Raw genomic sequence first — 22,934 nt, 5'->3', positions numbered from 1 at the left:
AGTTACTTAACCCTCTTTGCCTCAGTTTCCTTATCTGTAAAATGAGCTGGAAAAGGAAGTGACAAACCCTCCAACATCTCTGCCAAGAAATTCCCAAATGGGGTCGCTAAAAGACCGAACAACTAAACCATGACAGTTCCTGAAAAGGCAGCTCATTTACCGGTCATCTTAAGAGTCTTTCCAGGGGCCGCTGAGAAGCGAAGCAAGCATTCAAGGAGGGTCACGTGGACAGACTGTGTCCAGGGTGGAACGTGGCTGGCCAGGTCCGTGTGACTCCAAGGCGAACTCTCCATTCGCTATGCCAGTGATGCCAAGAGCAGATGAGGGGGGTGTTGTCAAAGGAGACGATGTCTGTAAACAGCTTAGCTCAGGGCTGGCACACAGTAGGCACTTTATAAATGGTGACTGGGGAGGGGGGGCCACACTCTGTACATTAGGATGCATATGAAAATTTGCAAATATGCTTATTTACCTGGTTGTAAAATGTAAAGTTATCTCTGTTTACTTTCTTCAATCTCTCCCATTCTATTTTGTTCTGGTCAGCTGCCCTGGCATGTTTGACACTGGCACCACAAGGTGGAGCCGTGCTACTTTGCACCCTATGGTTCCATCACAGACCCCCGATTTTCTGGCCATGTACCAGACATAAGTTGGTTAGTGCTTTTGTTTGCTTTTCTATCACAAACACATTTAGGATGCACAGTGGGTGCTCTTCATTTTGGAAATGGCTGAACAGATTATTTATATTAATGATTATTATTTTTGTGCTGTTTTGTGTTGTTTGCTTGTGGCTGATTCTTTGTGACCTTGACCCCATTTGGGGTTTTCTTGGCAAAGATACTTGGAGGGGTTTGCCATTTCCTTCTCCAGCCCCTTTTATGGACTCGGAAACTGAGGCAAATGGGGGTAAGTGACTTGCCCAGGGTCACACAGCTAGTGTCTGAGGCTGGATTTGAATTCAGGAAGAGGAGTCTCCTGACTCCAGGCCACGATGGCACCGGCTAGCTGCCCCATTATTGTGCGGTAAGAAATGACAAATGAATTCGGGGAACTGAATACCCTTTGAGGGCTACTCCAGGCCAAAGAACAGAAGGACTGTCATCTTTTTATTCTTGGAATTGCTGCTTTTTTTTGTTTGTTTTTGGACAGCAATTGGGGTTAAGTGACTTGTCCAAAGTCACACGGCTAGTAATTATGCCAAGCGTCTGAGGCCGCATTTGAACTCAGGTCCTCCTGACTCCAGGGCCAGAGCTCTATTCACTGCACCACCCAGCCGCCCCTGCTGCTTCTTTTTTAAGAAATTTATTTTTAGTTTTCAACATTCACTGCCATAAGACTTGGAGTTTTCAATTTTCTCCCCTCCCCTGTCCCTCCCCAAGATGGTGTGCAATCTGACACGGGCTCTGCTTACACATCCTCATTAAACATCTTCCCACATTAGTCATGTTAGAAAGGACTCAGACCAATGGGAGGAACCACAAGAAAGAAGGAACAGCCAAAGAGAGCCAGTAGCTCTTGTGGGCATTCCGACTCCCAAGTTCCTTCGTGGGATGGGGATTGTATTTCCATCATGAGTCTTTTGGAGGGAAACGTTGCCTCTTACTACAGAAACAGACCAAGACTTAGAGGAGCGATGCAGTGAAGAAAGCCAGAAGGGTGACACACGTGACCAACGTCACGTCCCTGAGGGGCGTTGTGCCCTCACAAGTGTCTGATCGCAGGTTACAGGCTGTGGCCACTCCGGTTAGAACTACAGCTGAATGAAAGAAGGTCCCCTTCCACTGAAGAGGAGTGACCGCAGCAATAAAAGGCTGTGCATCCTGTCTGGGTGGGACTTAAAAGCTTATTTTTCTTTTGTGGTGAGAGAAGGTTCTAAGGGAGGTATATTAGAAAAAGGCAGGTACTATTATAGAAAAGGCACTAGAAAAAAATGTAAAACAAACCTCTCCTAAACGAGTATTTTTGTCCTTGAGGCTTTTAAAAATATTTTAGGGTAGCATCTTCTTATGGCCTGAAGCGAGGAAGACCCCTCTTTCCGAGTTCAAATGTGACTTTTGACACTTTCTTTTAAAGCAATTGGGGTTAAGTAACTTGCCCAAGGTTACACGGCCAGTTTTTTTGTGTGGGTGTTAAGTATCTGAGGCCGGAACCGATCCCAGGTCTCCCGACTCTGGGGCCTGCGCTCTTACTCAACGCGCCACCTGGCCACCCTGACTTTAGACACTTTCTAGCTTAGCTGTGTGACCCTGGGCAAGTCACTTAACAGTTTGCCTCAGTTTCCTTATTTGTAAAATAAGCTGAAGGAAATGGAAAACCACTCCAGTATCTTTCCCAAGAAAATCCCAAATGGGATCCCAAAGAGTTAGACATGACTGAAAAATGACCAAATAGCAAAGTGGAATTAGTAAAAAAAATTACTATTAACTCTGGGTAGGATTCATTGTGTATTCTCAGATTTATCTCTGAGACGATTACCAGTTTATTGTCCTATCAAAAACGGGCCAGAAGTGCCTGGTTTCCCAGTAGCCCTACCAAGATTAAATGCTATGCCTTTTTAGAGAACCATTATTGGAATTCTTGTGATGGTCTGAGCATCTTTCCCCCCGAGTCTGCTTTTCATTCACATGCAATTCTCTAGTTTTTGAAATATAAATGAAGTTCTACAATTGGAAAAGGCCTCATCCAAGATACGGTAATCTAAGTCTCAGGGCCCCATCCTTGCCCTGGAGAGCGCTGTGTGTGCCCAGGGATGCAAGGACCATGAGGAGACTCAAAGGAATAAACTCAAGGAATTTACCCTCTAGTTGGTGAGTTAAACTAAGCTAAGAGAGAAGCCTGATGAGAAGAGTCCTCTCTGGGGTCTAGCAGCTGCAGAAAACTTCACAGAGAAAGTGGGGCTTGGACGGGACAAGAGGCAGGTCCTGAGGGCACCTCGGGAAAGGGACAGGTGGTTTCAGGAAAGGGAGGTGACTGTCGGGCCACCAGGAGTTAACAGAACTGGTCCTATTAAACATTCACAATTCAGGACTTTCCAAATTCTTAAATCTCTACTCTTCCTGACTGAGATGTTAACGAGTGGAAATTGTTACACCAAGAGAAAAAGTCCAAAGAACAGCAGCCTAAATATCTTGTTTTTCTATTTTCATGTTAGTTGCAGTCCATAAAATCCTCTAGTTTAAAAAAGAAAACACACACATATAAAACCATCATTAAAACACACTGGTTTATAGACATGGGTTAAAAATATTATGTACAAATTGCTTCATTTTAAATGCCTACAATAAAATGATAATAACCGAGTTACGGATTTTTTCTGACATGCCAAATTAAATGAACCAGAACTAGCTCTTAACGCTGCATTTATTTGCTTCTTTTTTTTTTTAAACAAAACGCTTTTGTAGGAATGTTTCATTAGAATCTTGGTGCTACAAAAATAAAGCTATAAACAAGTATACAATTTTACATTGTTGTAACATATATACAAATCATGTACATGTTTAAAAATCTTAACACCACATTTTCCATGATTCCCAACCTGCCTGAGAAAACAGTAAAAACAAAGAAGTTCCCCTCACCCCCACCCCCTACATAGAGGCTATGCACACTTCCACACCACAACACAGACATAAATACAGACAGAATAGTGGGGGCATCAGGGAATTGCCTAAGAAATGGGTCCGTTTCCTTCTGACTTTGCAACCTGACTAAAATACAAGCATTGCAGTCTCATTAAAATCCTCTTCTGGAAAGGCCGTCTGGAGTGGTTGTACCGAGATGAATAAAATCCTTCCTCTCAAGCCAACAAAAAGTCACTTATTCAACATAAATCATCCAGAAGAACTCTTAATCAGTGGGGACCAGGAGTTGGATTAGCAAACATCAACAGGATGGAAGACACGCACTGTAATTTCTCCTTGATGTAGTCTGGTAATCTTTCATTTTCCCCATACCTTGGCAAGGCAAGAAAGGTGAAGAATGGATGGTATTAGTATTACTATCTCAGTTTGATTATCAGAATCACATCGTATACTGAAAGCTATCAGAGAAAGCCACTCTGGGAAACATGAATGAGTGCAAAACAAGCACACAGTGAACCTACCGAGCGCAGCACAAATCAGCCACGTTTCTGTTCGGTTTCCTTTTTCTACAGATCTGATACATCTAAATGATAGCTCAGGGGTCCGTTCTTTTCTCAGTGTGGGTCTGTCTTTCACCAACACGGACCACAACCCTTCCTCAAACACAGTCTGGGAATCAGTGTGACCAGCCTGGCGGTGAGGCCCTCTAAATGTAGCAAGGCTGGTCCTCAGAAGACACTCTCTTATCACTGAGGCCTGCCCTGTTCAAAGTCTTTCCAGCTTAAAAGGACTATGGAAACCTCCTTTGAGAACCCGAGATCACCTCCAAATCCTGAGGAGGCACTGCAGTAGGATTTTAGTGCTGTTTACTAAGAAAAAGGAGAAAAAAATCTAAAAGAATTTTTACTGTTTCTGAAACAGACCAAACATCTGGTTTCCTCTACAAAATTCTGTAATTCAAATAATTAAGTCAGAGGCTCTTCTTGGAAAGAAAAAAAAACTCGTCATGTGTTCTATTAAAATGTTTTTACACTAAATCTAACTTTTGTATAGTAGCAGGATTTAAGTATTTCACTAAAATCCGCTCAAAATTTAAAAAAAAGTTTCTCAGAGAAGCTAATCATGCAGCATGTGCACACTGTGTAAACTCCACACCTGACCAATCCGTTCTGGAAATGCACCCTCCCCTCCCTGAGCCATAGCTCTTTTACAAGTATGAGTCCACATGAGGGTGGTGATGGAATAGGATTGTGCTGACCTTCCCCCCTCCCCCCCCGGCCTGAGTCACGACCCACCAGGATTCCAGGGGAAACAGGGCACTACCCCCACCAAGGGTTCTGTAAAAGGCTCACGGGGCACAGCCAATGTGTGTTCATTGACTATACACATCTGTGATGGGGTCTGTTTTTCTGATGTTCTCAATTGGGATGAGGGTTGGGTGTAGGGGCTGCAGAGTAGGGGAGGAGAGTAAGAACGTGGATCTTAGCTGATCAAACAATTTCTTAAAACCCCCACAGGTTTTGGGCCAAGAATGTCATTACGGTGCCAGGTAAACGCAAGGTGCCACACATCTGCTCTCAATTTCACAGGCTTATGAGATCACCTCTCTCTGGGGACACCAATGTCCCTGATATCCACGTAATGGACAATTAGCTAAGGAGGTATTACTATGTACTCCTCATTCAGTACAAAGTCTCCTAAATATTTTCTAGTAATGGTGACTTAGCAAGCAGAAATTTGCTTCAAGTTTTGCTTACCAGCAAAATGCAATTTTCTTCTAGTAAACACACAGTTCAAAACTTGAAAAAGGAACGGCTTGTTTTCTGCCATTTCTATATTCTTCTCAAACACACTGGGGAGAACCCCAACATGAAGGCGGAAACTTGCAGGCAGTACTTTAATTCACAAAGTCCTTTTCACTATTTTCATGTCTGACTAGAGAACTACAATATTACAAAGCAATCAGGTCAACTCCTGAATCAGTCACTATGTTCAACCTCTTGAGTATAGAGTTTTAAACCTGGTCTGTCAATTCCGGAAAACAGGATTATCGAGAAGACTCCAGAGCCTCGGTGACTCACCTGGCGGTCTGGCCATCTGGTGACGTGTAGCTGATGGAGGGCACGCCGGCCTGAACCACCAGCTGGGATCCGTCATTGAACTGAACGCAAACAGCTCCACTGGTTAACTGGGGACAACAAGGGAACATCATTCGGAACAATAAGACCTTTAGGATTGTGTTTACATCTCTGATAATGGTGCTTAGCAGAAAAAGCCAGTGCCCGGGTGACAAAAAAGAGAAAACCCACAAAGCTATTTGTCTGAGTGTTCTTGGCTCCTTTAGAACCTCAAGATTAGGAGGCTTTAAATTTTAAAAAGTCAAGACCAAAGACTAATCTATATCTAGGATCCTAAGAATTCTAGAAGGCTGAAAAAGGGTAGGAAAAAGACCCCTTTTTCACCCTCTCCTCTTACATTTACAATATTCAACATGCTGAGTGACACAGAAAGGATTTCAGTACTGTTGTAGTGGGGATTTAGTAGATGTGTGAACCAAAAACACACTGAACTTCTTAATACTATTTCTAACTTTTTTTTTTTAAGTACCATTTTCCACAAAGAAAATGTCAGAAGGACTTCATCTTAGGGGAAAAGGGTATTTTTCAGTAAAGCATGTAAATATAATGTGAAGCCAAAAGGAAATTTATAATACTGAGAAAGAAATATTTTAAAAATCATTTTCTTATTGGCTAACTGCTCACCTGGGTAGCCCAACCAACATTTTTCACAAAAACAGACTTCAGAAGCTGGGCTGATTTTGGAAGGTAATCCTTTGGGCTCACAGAAGACCCTTCTGTTTCAGGCACAGCTGCTGTTAAGCCACAGCCTTCATATGGAACAATCTAGAAATAGGTAAAGGACTGCTATTACTATTTTTATAATATAATCATATTTTTATAACAATATAATACAAAAATATACGATCTCTAGCCACCATGTAGAATTGGTGGGTCTTTATTAACCCAAAGTCACTTCAGCCCAATCTTCTAAGGCCACTAGAAATCCCAAGCTTTCATCTGACAACGTTGCAGCCAGCATGGCGTTAATAAGCACGGCCAACCAAGGAACAAGTCACGCAGTGGCCACATTTTTACTCCAGGATAAGTTCTTCAAACTGGTGGTATATTTTGACATGTCAGGTACATTATTTTGTTCCAGAAGATTTAAGTGTTTGGTATCAGGGCAAGTATCCGAATATTTTCAATGTTCAATGAATCAATCAGAAGATCTACATTTACAGAACAGAAATGTACCTGACTTTTAAAAGTATAATTATTTGTGTATATAAAGCCTCTAATTAACTGGAAACCTAATGATTGGGAAGCTGGTAGCTTAAATATTAATATTTTTCTTTCATTTTATACCTAGTTATTCAATAAAAATTTATAAACAAAATAGTATAAAAGTTAAATACTCATCTCCTGGTATAAAACAGAAGTCTTTTGTAAAAGATCTGTCATTACATTTTCATGTGGTGTGCTGGTAAACGCTTAGCTTTCCGGGAAAAAAAAAATGTGCACATAACACTTTCAAATTTAAATTTTTGCATTTTCTGTCACTTTTTTTTTTGCCTTTTGGAGGGCAGTTGGGGTTAAATAACTTGCCCAAGGTTACACGGCTAGTTTTGGTTTTTGTATGTGTGGGTGGTAATGTCTGAGGCCAGAACCTAACTCCGGTCTTCCCGACTCCGGGTCCTCCCGACTCCAGGGCCGGCACTTTACTTACTGCACCACCTAGCACCCCTTTCTGTCACTTTCTTAAGTGTAAACAATCAGCAGCACAAGAAATTAAGCCCAGATTGTGCTGCCTGATTTCCCCACCAAGTTTTTGTGAGGCAGCAGGAGCCGAGCCCAGTACAGCCGGGGGACACAGCCGGGGGGCACAAGCACTGATGTTTTAAGAGCTGACCACAGGCCCCATCGCTCAGTGTGTTGCGCCCATTGTGCTCACACTGTACGATCAGAATATCACTCACAGAAGGGCTGGTGGCAGGTGCCCGGTTTGAAGAGGCCGAGGTGCTCCCCCTCCCCCTACTTAACGACGACATGTCCTTCACTAAAGCATTTGGGTCCGCACAAGCTGGAGGAGCCAAAGCCTGGAGAGAACTTGGGTTACTTGGCTTTCTGTGGAGAAAAAAAAAAGTTTTTCAAGTAAACATTTCCCCCAAAAAAGCCTTTTGCTCACCTGAAAAATTAAACTGTCAACTACTTTTCTGAGAAATGGATAATGCTGTTCACTTAACTTAGAAGAACGTCTCTGGCAAACGAGGGCTTGTCATTTTGTGAGACTGTACATACCTTCCAATGATGATAGGAAAGAAGGGGAAGCTCCCATGTTGTGTTTCTTCTCCTGAAATCACAGACTCCAGCCCAAGGCAGACACGATGGCCCTGTTTAAAAACAAAGCACTTTTGTCTCTGCTTCACCAATGCTGAGAACGGGGTATAAAAGTGTGAACAGACAAGGAGATCTGTACCTCATCAGCATGGTCTACATATGCTTTTATTTCTTCTTTCAAGCTATCAACGTCAGTGTCTCTTTTCAAAGTGTAGGATTTCCCAGATCTTTCAATCACATTAATCAAGTCTTCTGTTTTGTGTATTTTTGCTCCTAAAAGGATAAGCTTTTAAGAGTCACTTTCAAAGAATTACAAGATTGTTTTCATTGAAATACTGAATACAGTTTTGCCCCCAGGAACAGACATCGTTTATTTCCTGCTGGTCAGATGGTTAAGGCCACTGTATCTTACTATCCATTTTTCCCCCACAGATACCTCCAGGCATATTTGGATGCCCATGGTGGTATGTGGGCAAACCTGCCAAGCAGCAAAAACCATGCCAGCAGAGTCTTACCAAACAGGTCCACTGAGGTACCGTATGTATGTCATCCAAACAAACATTATCCTAAGGAAGTCTGGAGACAAGAGACGGGGACTGAACCTGTAATTTCACTGTTATAGGGAACTCCCAGGTGAGGAAACTCCCTCTACCGATGCAGGCTAGCAACTTCATTTTAAAGAGTAGTCTAGAATATAGAAGAGGCAAGGGAACACTGTTACAATGGAGGGGAAGAACGGGAAGGGAAAAGGGAATGGGTCAACCTTACTCTCATTGAATTTGACTTAGAGAGGGAATGACATACACACTAAATAGGGTATCTCACCCTCCAGGAGAGTAAGGGGGGAAGGGGATGAGAGGGGGGATGATGGAAAGGAGGGCAGGCTGGGGGGGAGAGAAGTTGGAAGCTCCCACTTTTGAAAAGGAATGGGATCAAAGTAGAGAATAAAACAAGTGGGAGGTGGGATAGGAAGGAGGGAAATACAGTCAGTCTTTTACAATATATCCACTATGGAAATGTTTTGCATTAGCCACACATGTACAACCTATTGAACTGCTTATCTTCCCAGTAAGGGTGGGTGATGACAGAGGAAGGGAAAGAATCTGGAATTCAAAGCTTTAAAATCAAATGTTTAAAAAAAATACATATTATTTTTTTTACATGCAACTGGGAAATAAGATATACCGGCACTGGGGCATAGAGATCCATCTTGGCCTACTGGAAAGTCGGAGTGGGGATGGGGGAGGATGGAGGAGAGCGCAGACTGGGGGAGGGGTCTTCAGTGGGATCGCTGTTTTGGGGTGGTGGGTAGGGGAAAGACGGGGAGAAAATTTGTACCTCAAAATCTTGTGGAAATGAATGATGTAAACTAAAATTAAACATAAAATTTAATTTAAAAAAAAAAGGAAGAGGAGTCTAGAGCCATGGCATCAAACTCAGAGAGAAATGGATTCCCACAGCAACACGCCGAGTCTGAAAACCAAGAATTCACACAGACATCCTGTGCTGTGTTTCCATTTATTTTGTCAAACATTTCTTCTTTCTTTCTTTTTTGGAAGGGGAAGGCAGGGGAGTTGGGGTTAAGTGACGAGCCCAAGGTCACACAGCTAGCGTTAAGTGTCCGAGGCCAAATCTAAACCCAGGTCCTCCTGACTCCAAGGCGGTGGGTGCTCTATCACTGTGCCCCTTAGCTGCCCCTTGTCAAACATTTCTCCATCACATTTTCTCTGGCTCCTGCCAGGCTCAGTTTAGCAGGAGCTTGGCCACCTCCATCTAAAGAACACACAGAGGCAGGGCCGAGTGGCCATGAAGCACAGAGGCTGTCACAGCCAGAACAGATGCAGGGAGATGGACTCTTCAGGCCCGGTACCTCCCAGGCTGCTGATTAGAGGGGCTGCTTCCTGCATCTGGAATGGTGTCCACCGCCCACAGAACTGTTTCTTTTCTAAGCACTGCTGTGTTCATATAGCAACCGGTTCCTACTCTGTATAAGACAGGTAACCTCAAATGATGGACTTGGTCTGCGAAAGCTACCTGTTAATCCCTGAATGTTTCTGAGAGAAAAGACCACAAGGAGACTTAAACTGAAGGAAATGCACAGAAAAAAATTAAGGAAAATTTTAAAATGTCTTTTAAACCGCTTTACTCTGCCCACACTTAAGACTTTTTCAGAATCTGACATATTTCTGCTCCTAGTTTTCCTTTCCACACCAAGATCAGGGGGCAGCATCCTCATGACCTAGAAGATCCCCATGACATTTCTGTACTTTCCTTTGTACCAGAGAAGTCAGAATTTCACCTTTTTCTTTTATGGAGTGTTTACAGTACTTTATGTAAAATCTGGGTGGATATTATATAATACTATACCTATATTTTATGCATTTCTGAGTTTCCAAGATTTTTCTGTGTTGTCTGCAGCTTCTGCAAAACTCCCCCAAGTCCCTATTTAATTTCTTATGCTGACCCTACCGAAACCATGATGGGGACAATCACGATGTGGGAAGGATAATTGTATTTTTAAATCAAAAGCAAAACATGGGCCTTCATCTGCCTCCTTCATTTCAAGTGTTAATGAATACTGGCGTACACGCGGCTTGGCGCACGTCTGACAAGCTGTACGTCCAATAACAGGCTGTATTATAACAGGGTTCTGCTATATTTCGTAACAAAGCAAACAGGAATATTCCCAGAAGGAAACAGTATCATTCCTTTTAAGTGAGCGCTTACCATCATAAAACCAAACTTCAAAATCAGCATGAGGGGAATTCTCCATCAAAATGCATTTAGCATATTTTGAAAACAAAGTGATTTTGGGTGTTTTAGATCTTACGAGCTGTACAAATCTGGAAGCATACTGATACTTTCTCCAGTATTTTTCTGCAGGAACAAAAGGGAGAAGAAAGAAATACCAAGAGGGTGCACTGATTATTGGGAGCAATTATCAATGGAATAAAAATAGCATCTACAAAAGGTCTTGCAATTTCATGACCATTCCTGCTATTCTTCAAACATCCAAGTTCAGAGGTCAGGAGATATTTCACACAAACAGAGATTTTCTGTTAAACAAAACATTCCTAAGTCCACTAACAGGAAACAAGGTAAAACACTGCATAGCACAATAAAATCCCAAAGCAGCTAATGAACTGGCAGTCTTTAGGTGTCAAAGGTAATGTGGAATCTGTATTATAACATTCTACTATTTTCAAAGAAAGTATCCTTAAGTCAATCTTTACCTTAAAGATGAGTTGAGGATCATTTTAACAATGCCCTGTACATGATCCCCAGCACATGTGTCTCCTTGAAGCCTCCAACGACCAGCACACCTTACTATCAAAATCAAGGCAGCACCCCCCCCGCATCCTCCCTCCCAAAATCTGGAACAGTGCTAATTATTAGGAAATTCCTGTTCTGGGTTCACACATCTCCCTATAACTTCCTCCCCCGTTAATCTCAGTTCTGCTCTCTGAGGCCAAGGAAAATAGACCTACGTCCTCACCAAAAGATAGCAAACTCACGCTCCAAAGTCTTTTCTTTTTTTAGGCTAAACATTTCCTAGTTCCTCCAACAGATCTTCATGTGGCAATGTCCAGTCTTTTCAATAAATCTACCCCTCACTTTTGAGAAGTTAACCTTTTCTGATAAAATCTGACTCGAGCACTGAAAAGGAACATTACTCAGATACTGAAACTGGGAGTCTATTAGTCAATAGTTAAGTGATCTTCGTGTAAGAGAAAAGTACTGAATATCAGAAACATGGTATGAAGCAAATTTCTTCAAATCCCTTGACTTGACCTGGTTGACCCCAGACTAAGACCATGACTATGACCCCAGACATAAGCACTTATTTTTCAAATATACGTAATGCATATGCACACACCTATTTTAAAAATAAGTTTTTCTGATAACTTTTTCTTAATGGGGTCATTTTCAGATATTCTGTTCTCCAGTAAGGAACCCAACTTTATAACAAAGAAAAAGTTAAGCCTAATTGACCAATACCATGATCCTGGTTGATAGTGTATGCAATACTCTCCCTCTACCAAGAGAAGGGAAGCAAGTTTCATTATCTGTTGTCCAGAACCAAGGCCAATCATGACAACGACTAAGAATTTGGACAAGTTAAATTCTTTTCATGGAATGCTATGGGATTCCCTGTAGAATCAGTTTTTAATTAGTGAAAAAACAATAAAACCCTATTACAAAGACCACCACCAATAGAAGTGAGTTTATGTATCCTTAGGTATGACCCAGTCATGTCTACAGTAAAATTCTACTTATCCATGCACACGTGTGCACACACAGCCCCACAACATTATGCAGCAGAAAGATTCCTGAACCAGTCAATTGTGAGAAACCTGAATTCAAATCCCACTGGGCACAACAGTGAGACCCTGAGGGCCACTCACTGAACCTCTCTCAGCCTGCTTTCTCATCTGTGAAATGGGCATGATACCACTCACATCTATCTGACAGAACTACTCTGAGGACCTAATGGATAATTTAAGTAAAAAGTACTTTACAAATCTTAAACAGCTATAGAAGCATGCACAACTATTGGAATTGTTAATGTTTCTTTGATTAAACTTTATCACTTGCTGTATCTATCCAGCAAGGGTACTTCAGAAAGAAAATGACGTACCTGGTAAAGAATCAAAGCTATACCTAGTAACGTCTTTGGGAGGAGGGACTGGTCTGCTATCAAGAGGGAAACCTTTCCCATCATTTGGATAATAAATTGTGATCTGTGAAAATAAAAATCAGAATTTCACTGTTAATCAAGAGACCATTTACGCTCCAACTAAAGGCATATTACATGGACTTGACAGGTATTCTTTTTGCAGCTTCAAGTAACACATAATGTGCAAGTCCCCCAAGAGATAAGTGGTCCAAAGAGATGAACAATTTTCAAAAGAAGAAATGAAAATTATTAACCATGGTGGGGGAGAGGGGGGAAGCCAAAATCACTAAAATAAAAGAGCTCTGACGTTTAACATTGCTCCAAGTGTTTAAGTGTTTTTATTGATAAACTGATACAATATACTGTGTTTCCTTGATAACAAGACACTGTCTTATTAGTTTTTTTGGACAGAAAAACACCAGAGGGCTTATTTTCAGGGGAGGGCTTATTTTAATGAACATTGACAGCAATTTTAATAAACAGGTACATGTGAACAAAAAAATGTACCTTTATTCAATAAGCAAATCACTGGGGAAGAACAGGATGACGCGCTCACTGCTGCAGCTCTGATTGGATGCAGCTTGGAGCGCGGCGTGCGTTTCACGGGGAGGGGTGGGACGGTGCATACAGAGGGTACTGTAATGTAGCATGTAGCGCAGGGGATCACCTTCACTACAGTAGCAATCTCAATAGGGCTTATTTTCGGGGGAGGGCTTATTTTAGAGGAATCTTACACAGTAAGGGGAGGGCTTATTTTTGGGATAGGCCTTATTATTGGGGAAACACGGTATTATACAAAAATAAACCAACCATCTTTTTCTTTTTTTGGCCTTTTGGAGGGCAAGTGGGGTTAAGTACTTGCCCAAGGTTACATGGCTAGTTTTTTTTTTGTGTGTGTGGGTGTTAAGTGTCTGAGGCTGGAACCAACCTTGGGTCCTTCCAACTCCGGGGCCAGCGCTTTACTCACTGCACCACCGAGCTGCCCCAACCAACCATCTTTGAATATAGGTACAGTAGCTTAAGAATGACAGCAGCAGATAGTGTAGGCAACCTCACAAAGTACTTTATTATTTGTTAAAAGATAATATGGGTGGGGTGGCTAGATGAGGCAGTGAATAGAGCACCGACCCTGGAGTCAGGAGGCCCTGAGTTCAAATCTGGCCTCATACACATAACACAAAAACTAGTCGTGTGACATTGGGCAAGTCACTTAACCCCAATTACCCTCCAAAAAAAAAAAAGAGTTTAGTTGCTGTTTAATTTCAACTTCAACATACATTAAGAAAAACTCAGATAATTAGATCACACAAGGATTTAAACAAATTCTAGAATAAATGTATTTCCAGAAGCCTCGGTATCCCACGGAACAAAACCTAAAAGTTTTTTAAGGCACCACCATAGCTTCCCACTGAAGGGCTTTCCCCCAGAATGATTAAATGGTTAAGTAATAAAAAAAAGGCGACATTACCGAATTTCCATCACTGGAAACTTGAAGAACTTCTTTCACATACTCTTGGGAGGCCACCTCCTTCAGCAGCTCCACACAGACTTCTTCTGTATCAAGTATACTCACCTAAAAACAAGAAGCAAAAGCATGTCTTTGTGGCTTACTGGGAGGGCCGTAGGCACTTCACAAAGCCACACAACAGAAATTCAGCATGGGCTTCATCGCACCATGGGCGCTGACGACATTAATGCCAGTCTCCTCTCTAGTGCCACTTCTTCCTCGCTCCCTGCACTAGGGCGCCAACCCTCTAAAAGAGGCGGCAGGAATGAGCAGCTGCCCCCACGTGTGACACAGCCCCTGAGGAAGCAGGTGGCACAAGGAGAGGTGGGGCGAGAGAAAAGAACAGACCAGAAAGCCCAGCAAAGCTACAGGAAACAAAGAAGGGAGAAGAGAGGACGAAACCGGGAAAGCAAATGGATCCCGACTGATACTACTAATGAGGAGAAGGAAAACCTTCTCAGAATTTTAGTACCAAAATACCAGAATAAAGTTTTAGTTCATCTAAAATGACTTCTTTATACTTTTTAAAAATAAGTTTTAAAAGGAAAGTTTATCATTAAAAATTAACTTTTTAGTTTATTTTTCTGAGGGGGATCAAGTAACATATAATGTGCAAGTCCCCCAAGAGATAACTGGTCCAAAGAGATGAACAGTTTTCAAAAGAAGAAATGAAAATTAATAATCATAGGAGGGGAGGGGAGCCAAAATCACTAAAATAAAAGAACTCTGACATTTCACATTGCACCAAGCCAACTGGCAATGACAGAAGACTGGAATGCTCCACACTGAAGAAACCACTGGCCCATTAACGTACTGCTGGTGCAGCTACAAGCTGAAACGGCTCTGCCAGAAATCAATCTGTAATCACTAAAGAAAAGCGACTAATACGTCTATAAGCTCTGGCACAGACACAGTGCTATTTGGTATCTACTCTAAGGAAGCTAAAGACAGAGGAAAAGTCTCCATTTCTAATAAAATATTCATAGTGGCACCTCTAGAGTTAGGAAATGAAGTGGATGTCCACTGGCCGGGGATGGCTTAAGCAAAATGCAATATCATAATGACGTTAACAGCACCCAGCGTTGATAAATAAGGGCTAACGTTTACAGAGCTTCCTATGTGCCAGACGCCGGGCTAAGTGCTTCACAAAGTACAAAGAGAATCTCATTTGATTCTCACAGCACCCCCGGGAGCTGGGTGCTATTATGATCATCATTTTATAATAGAGGAAACGTGAACATCATGGAATATTATTCAATTGTCATAAAAAAAAAAAAGACAAGCATGAAAAATTTGGAGCACTTCGGACAGGCCTATATACAAGCTAATGCAGAACAAAGAAAGCAGGACCGACAACATACAACGACCACTGAGATGACAGCAGCATTCGCATGACCCTAATGACCGATCCTGCTCCCAGGAAGGTGGACAGAAGCACAGGACAGTCCTGAGAAGTCACTCATCTAGTGCAACCCTGGGGGAGGCTCTGTAGCTTTTCAGATGAAGGTAGTTAAGTGATTTGCTCACGGTCACACAAGTCATAACTGGCAGCGCTAGTACTGAAATTCAGGGCCTTTGATTCCAATCCTTCCCACTGAATGACATTATGACCATCCAGTGGAGTGCAGTGGAGGACGCCACAGACATGCTCACTGCACACGGGCCGTGGTTCGCTCCGTTTACCTCTTTTTCTGTTAGAAGGGAGGATTCCATGGGGGAGTTAATTGGGAAATGATAGTGATGTTTAACAAAAGCATCAATTTTTTGACTAAAAGACTACATCAGACTGCACACCCTCTTAAGGAAGGGGGAGAGAGGTAGAAAATTTAGAACTCAAAATCTTATGGAAGTGAATGCTGAAAACTAAAAATTAATTAAAAAGCATCAATTTTAACTCAAAAGTCTGATATTATAAGATGAAACGGGTCTTTTGATTTAAAAAATAAATTAACGGCCAGCACACTATCTCTGGTATTTCAGAAGCTGTTCACTGTAATAACAGTCACCCCTAACAGTGACTGGGACAAAGCAGGTGAGTCATACACACTTGTGGGGCACTTCCCATCACCCCCGTCTAAACTAGCCATGAGAAGAACCACTGTCTCATTAACTGTCTCCTTCCTCGCCACCATCTCTTCATCTGGAGTAAGAGAAAGGCAGCACCATCACAAAGAAACATCTTCCAGACATGAGACAGTATCCCCCACACGTGTTTCACTGTCAGCAGCAGCGTGTTCAATGAGACATTGCGTCACTCTCTGATTGGGCTCTTCTGGCTAACAGACGCACAGTCAGGACCCAGAAGACATACCACGGCTTTTTTCGTCTTTTGCCTGATGGGCTTCAGCCTTCGCGCATTCAAAGGAGAGGTCACGCTCCGCAATAGAGGCTTCTGGTAGCCCACTGGGGGTTCCAAGCCCCTAAACTTGCTTGGCTCGGAGAGGGGATGGGAGCCAAACCCAGGCACGGGCCGGATGGTTTCAGGTTCACGGTGATACGCAGGCACGTATGTCATGGCATTTGGCTGTGTGATGCAACGTGCATTGTCGGAAGCTCCTGCATCCCTGCCAGCCATCTTGTCAGTCCATGCATTTCTCCTCGTGTCCTGCAAATCTGGATGACCCTGGACGTTTCTGCTTGCCTTAGCGCTGATGTGAGCAGAGGGCTCTCTTAACTGGGCTTAAAGAAACCACACACAATAAAAAGAGTTAATGCAAAACTTTTAAGTTTATGGACAAAAGCTGTACAGTATATGCATTGTTGGGGCTTAAAAATGTTGTTGCAATCAATGGAATACAAATATTATTTACATAAGAACTTACTCACTTTCAAATTATGTAGATCTTAAGAGTATTTCTTAAAATGAATGACCAGAACCATCGCCCTCATGGAACATATGGGTCAATCTTTCAAAGTTTATTTAAAACCTTTTTAAAAAATATACAGATTGGGCTTTTCTGTTCCCTCTCCTTTTAATGACAGATTACATTACACAATGTATTTGTTAACTGCAGCAGCTGTCCCTATTTCGTTCTTCCATTTCAGATGAAGATGGTGACTGAAAATTGTATTTTAAAAGGCCAAGAGAGATGATAGCTACATAAACAATTATGTAAACCTGCATTCCCTTCCCCAACAGCTGTACATAAACAAATTAATTCCCTTTTTGGGGTACTAAAAAAAATTTAAATAATAGGAAAGGATTCAAAATTCGTGTTACTTAAACCACTGCTTAAATTACATGCTCATTACATCCCACTTCTGCCTAGTAGGTAACCTAATACTCAGCAAGATCTCCTCCTTTCCTTCTGCCTCTTTTTTAATCACCGTGGCCCATCTGATTTCTTCCCATCCCACCCTTCTGGGTAACTGCCCTGTTTTCCAGTAAAAAAAAATGCTCAGCATCCTAACTACCTTTCAGTCATTAAAATAATAATAATTAAATGGCAGATGTTTAAATATATGCTTAGGTTACAGCAGAATCCATGGCTAATTAGTGTGTAGCTGTACCATATGGGGATTAAGATGGCCACATCAGCTTCTACTTGTAAACTACAAGTTCACTGGGTACCATGTAAGTAGTAGGCCCAATCTCCTTCCATATGTAGGGCAGAAAAAGGGACACTTCTTAACACTGTCCTCTGTCCCCATTCTTAGCATTTACACATGGAGATTTTCCTGGATCTGTGCTCTCTGCTGCCTATCCACTCCACTGGGGATCTACAATTGCCTTTTTCACACAACATCCTGGCTATCAACTCTGAGCAGTAGTATTGTCAGTCACTCCCACTTACGTGGTTATCTGTTTTTAAATTCCCTTTCATTGGTTCGTTAGACTCGAGTCTAGCCCGTTTTACATAAGGAGAAGCCGAGGCCTGGGGAGGACAAGTGACTTGTCCTAGGCTGAAAAGCTGCCAAGGAGCGGAGCGGGGATGCTAACAGTTTGTGAGGGTCTAAATACAGGGTTTTTCTAATACATTCTCACCTCCAAGTACAAGGCAAGGCAAGCATAGCAAGACAACATTTCACATGAAGAGTTTGGGGGGCTGTAATAAATTCCAAGTTCAATATCTCAGGCTGCATCAAGAGAAGCAGTGTCCAAAAGAGGGAGAAGAGAGTCCTGCTGAGATCTGTCCTACTTAGATAACACTGAGCCGGCATGTGCCGTAACTGCCAGATCTCGGCAAGGACGCTGACCAGAAGGGTGACGGGGCCAGAGACGACGCCCTGCACGAATGGGCAAAAGGAACTGGAAAAAAACTTAGGGAGAACAAGTAGGTGAAGGGCTATGAGGTGGTGGAGGACAGCACACGCCAGGTAAACTTGTTAACCCCTCGGTGCACAACTAGACCCAGGGGCAGCAAGGTGGAAAGCTGTTTCAGCTCCACACCAGGACAACTCGCCTACTAATCAGAGCTGCTCCCAAGAGGAAGGCGAGGGAGGGAGTCAGCTTCACGGATGGCGGCCTGCCGGAGACACTGGCGAGAGGCTGCCTGGCGGGCTCTGGAGGGATTAGAGGCGCTCTGCTCCCTCCCAACGCAGCGTCTATGACACAAGGCACCACGCAGCCAATGACACATTCCCCAAATACTCACCATTTGCTTGCAAGTTTCCAAACCACTGCTGAACTGTTTCCGATTGAGATGTCTGGTCTGAAAATGGAAAAGCAGATTTTCCTGGATGGGGAGGACTGGAGTAGAATAAAACATAATGGTTTCATAATTCAGCAAAAATCAACATGAAGAGATTTTCATTTGTAAGAAAATTTTCACAAAAAGAAATGTTTCTTCATTTCAACAAGCATTTATTCTTCTTTATTTTATGTGCAGGGCCAGTCACGGGGGAGGTAAATAAAGAACACAGAGACAGAACCCACCTTCGGGGAGTTTATAGTCTGCTGGGGGGAACCACAGCCCTAACAACAGAAGGAATCAGGAAAGGCCTCTTTTTGAAATTATACTGGTTTCTCAATAAAGGACAGTACACAAAAATAAGGCTCAAAACGTAGTTTGCGTGTCAAAGAAAAGCCTAACAAAATTAAGAATGCGAACTACGAAGTAAATACTAAGTAATGAGGGGGAGAAGGAAGCAGTAGGAATTGGGCCAGAAAGGCCTTGGGTGGGAGGCGCCACTTGAGCTCAAAAACCAAGGTTATTGTGGTGTCTTTCCTGTTTATCAGTGAGACACTAAGGGTGAATGATGGAGAATAAAGGCGCTCATTACCCTAAGGAACGGAAGGGATTAGGCCTGTTCCTCTCTCGCTGAGGAGCTCCCGGTCCTGGCATCCCACACTTCCAAAATGGCACTCGTACCTCCCCATAAAGCCCTCCCTTCTACACTATTTCCTGATGCTGTCAAATTCACCATCTTGCTAGTCACTCAGGGTCCCAACTTCCCAATTATCTTATTCTTCACTCGCTCTGAACCCCGCCCCCCGCCCATGTCTAATCAGCTGCCCCGTCCTTTCGGTTCTAAGCCATAAAATCTCTTGCATCCATCCCTTCTTCAATGACAGAGCTATTAGATTTGTTGAAACCCTTAGCACACTCATCTCTTTCTAATCATTCTCCATAACTCCAGGTTCTCCTTTCATGCCCCCAACATGATCTTCCTAAAGCACAGAGCTCAACACGTGACTGAAGTGTCTGTGGTTCCCTTCTGTCTCTAAGACAAATACACAATATGCTCTCTTGTGAACTCTACCTTCCAGCCAAAATGGGAGCCCTCCATGACATCCCACTGTTCACTTCCATGCCTTTCTACCCAAAATACTCTTTCTCCTCATTTCTGCCTCATGTCAGGTCACAAACTGTACTAAGAGACTGCTCTGTGTCAGGTACCATGCTACAAAAACAGTACCTGTCCTCAAGAGGCTTTGTTTTTAATTGAAGGAGACAAGAGGCAAACCAACTCCACACAAACAAGATGCATAAACAATGAACTGGAGATAATCTCAGAGGAAAGACATCAACGTTAAGGAGGTCCAGGGAAGGCTCTCTGCTCAAGGGCCTCCTGCTACACAAGGCCTTTTGGGCCCAATTCTTAGTGCTCACCCTCCCCTGAAATGATTTAGTATTGACTCCTTATGTATTTTGTCTTTAATTATCAGTCTACATGTTGTGCACCTCCCCCACCCTCCAGCAGAATGTAAGCTCCTGAAAGGAAGAGGCAGCTGTGGCTTTTGTACCCTTGGTGCCTGGAACATAAACAGGCTTAATAAATGCTTGCTGAATAGGAATTATTGTATAAGAGAGTTGGAAGCGCAGTCTTACTGTGTTTGGTCTTTATCAGGTCTTCCAAAAGAGTCAGGAATACTTGAAGCATTTTCTTTAAATAAGTGAAAAACATTGCCATGGCTGTCAGCTGAAGAAAAGGGCTCCTCATGCTCAGGCCACCCCCTCCTGCTGGGTTGCGAGAGGATGTCTGCTGAGCGACAGCGCTCCACAGTGGGCGGTTTGGCTTGAGAGTGACCACTGGAGTGACCCGATCGGTCAGAGGAGTGGGCTCTGCGGAGGTATCGAGAATGTGGCCTTTCTTCAGCATCCTGCAGCAGTCTTCCCCGGCCACTTTGCGCGGACTCTTGTCCTTGAATTCCCCACTGATGACAAAAACTGCTTCCATCACCAGAGGAAAAATCACTCACACTCTTATTCTTTGGAAATAGAGTCATTTTATTTGGGAGCGGCTGACCCAACAACAGTCTTTTCTTGTCAGGTAAACAGCCACTGATACTGGCACTGGAAGAAGCGGTAAGTGCTGTGGAAATGGTAGCATGCCCGCTATCGATGGAATCTTCTACCGTTCCTGAGTCTTGGATTCTCGCCGAAGAACTCCGACACATAAAAGGATGATCCAGCACCGAAGACAGGCTTAACCGCTCTGCAGGATTTCTACGAAGCAGCTGCTGAATGAGGTCCTTGGCCTCCTGTGACAAGAAGGCTGGCATCTCGTAGTCCGCCAGCACCACTTTATTCAAGGTGCTCTTGACCGTGGCGGTGTCGAACGGGGGTCTGCCGATGAGTAACGTATAGAACATGCACCCGAGGGACCAGATGTCAGATTCGAGGCCATGGGCACTTCTAGTAGCAACTTCTGGTGAGATGTAGTTAGGAGTCCCGCACAGTGTGTAGTGCTTTTCGTTTGGCATCTTCAGCTGGGTTGCTAGGCCAAAATCAGCAATCTTGACATTCATGTTACGTGTGAGTAAGAGGTTGGAAAGCGTGAGGTCCCGATGTAAGATGCCGTGAGAATGGAGGTACAACATGCCCGTGATGATCTGGTGCATGAACTGTCGAGCTATGTGGAGGCAAACAAACAAACTCCAAAACATCAGTGCCAGAAACGTTCCTATTCACACGACAGGATGGCAAAGAAGTCCTATGTCACTCTACTAGCCCGGCTTACAGCTTTGCCACTGCTAACAGCACCACACACAGACAACATAAATGCTACTTCTTTGTCCCAGAAGGCAACAAGAAATTCGAGTCATGAGATCAAGCAATCAGTTATTCCCTCTTATAGGAATGCCTTCTCTTGACAGGAGTCATAAGACAGTAGTCAATGGCTATAGTAATGTACTGTTTGATAAACCCAAAGACCCCAGCTTTTGGGATAAGAACTTGCTATGTGACAAAAACTGCTGGGAAAGCTGGACAACAGCATGGCAGAAAATAGGGACAGATCAATATCTTACACCGTACACCAAAATAAAGTCAAAATAGGAACCCAGCTTTGATAGAAAGACGGATACTATGAGCAAACTGGGACAGCAAGGAATAGTTTACCCATCTTATTTATGGACAATGGAAGAATTTATGACCAAACCAGAGACAGAAAACATAAGAAATGCAAAACAGGGAGGAGTCATAAAACCTGAATTTTCGTCTCATTTCTTCTATTTATTAGTGATGTGACCTTAAACCAGTCGCTCACCTAGTGTGAGGCTTTTCCGCTGTATAAAATGAAAATAACATCTACGCTACTTTAGTGGGTCATTATGAGGTTCAGTTAGCTTTAAGGTACAGCACGTTAAAAAAAAAAAGGCTGTGGTGAGGATCCCTTTACCACGGGATAACCAGGGGCATTTTCTACATTTCCCTACCTGGATGACAGATCACAGTGAGGCGGCACTTTAAGTACCAAGCCAGATAGAGTCACGGCTTTCACTGGCAAACCAGCAAACACACTGCCCCATCTTAACCAAGTGGTTTGGAATTAAAAAAAAGAGAGAGAATATAGCCCAAGGCATTTAAGGCCCCCTACCCCAGACTAGAAACATCATCGGGACTTTTTTAACAACTGAGACATTCACCGGTCTTTAGGAAAAGGGTCCTTAACACCTCTCCCTAAGACAGACCGGACTTCCTCAGGGAATGCGCTCTCGGAACGAAGCGGAAGGGTAACACCAGGTCTGCCAGGCACATCGGGCACACACCTTGGCTTTCGGAGAAGGGCTGCTTCTTGTTCTTCAGGAACCTGTTCACTTCCCCGTTGTGGCACATCTCCAACACCAGGTACACGTAATTGCTGTCTTCGAAATAGCTGTAGAGCTGGGACCCAGACAGGAGGGGTGAGCCGCGGCGCTGCCGGAGGCCCCGCTGGCCCCGCCCCCGCCCCCGCCCCCGCCCCCGCCCGGCGCTCACCTCCAGGACCGAAGGATGCTTCAGCTGGCAGTGGATCCTCACCTCGTTCTGCACCCTCTGCACCATCCCCGCCTTGCGCATGGCCTTCTTGTCAATCTAGAGTGTGGTCAGAGTAACAACTATCCGGACCCC

At 43.4% G+C, this 22,934-nt stretch overlaps 1 protein-coding gene across 2 annotated transcripts in view; it reads right to left on the bottom strand.

Moving 5' to 3' along the window:
* Positions 1-3,209: 3,209 nt before the first annotated feature.
* PLK4 (polo like kinase 4) overlaps positions 3,210-22,934 on the bottom strand; it is a 20,800-nt gene continuing 1,075 nt past the window's right edge. For both annotated transcript variants that reach the window (XM_069091152.1, XM_069091143.1), the window contains exons 3-16: positions 22,803-22,898; positions 22,595-22,709; positions 20,433-21,456; positions 18,756-18,850; positions 16,472-16,839; positions 14,122-14,226; positions 12,615-12,717; positions 10,703-10,852; positions 8,115-8,248; positions 7,937-8,028; positions 7,615-7,762; positions 6,341-6,481; positions 5,660-5,766; positions 3,210-3,950 (exon numbers count right to left, since the gene is read on the bottom strand). In XM_069091152.1, coding sequence (XP_068947253.1) covers positions 3,848-3,950; positions 5,660-5,766; positions 6,341-6,481; positions 7,615-7,762; positions 7,937-8,028; positions 8,115-8,248; positions 10,703-10,852; positions 12,615-12,717; positions 14,122-14,226; positions 16,472-16,839; positions 18,756-18,850; positions 20,433-21,456; positions 22,595-22,709; positions 22,803-22,898 — 2,781 coding nt within the window. In that variant the 3' untranslated portion in view covers positions 3,210-3,847. The remainder of the gene's footprint in view (positions 3,951-5,659; positions 5,767-6,340; positions 6,482-7,614; positions 7,763-7,936; positions 8,029-8,114; positions 8,249-10,702; positions 10,853-12,614; positions 12,718-14,121; positions 14,227-16,471; positions 16,840-18,755; positions 18,851-20,432; positions 21,457-22,594; positions 22,710-22,802; positions 22,899-22,934) is intronic.

This window comes from Petaurus breviceps, unplaced genomic scaffold (assembly GCF_028583685.1).
Source record: "Petaurus breviceps papuanus isolate PSGF00001 unplaced genomic scaffold, PetGlider_PUasm1.0 126, whole genome shotgun sequence".
NCBI lineage: Eukaryota > Metazoa > Chordata > Mammalia > Diprotodontia > Petauridae > Petaurus > Petaurus breviceps.
The sequence above is the reverse complement of the archived record's forward strand: the minus strand, read 5'-3'. Positions and strand labels throughout refer to the sequence as shown.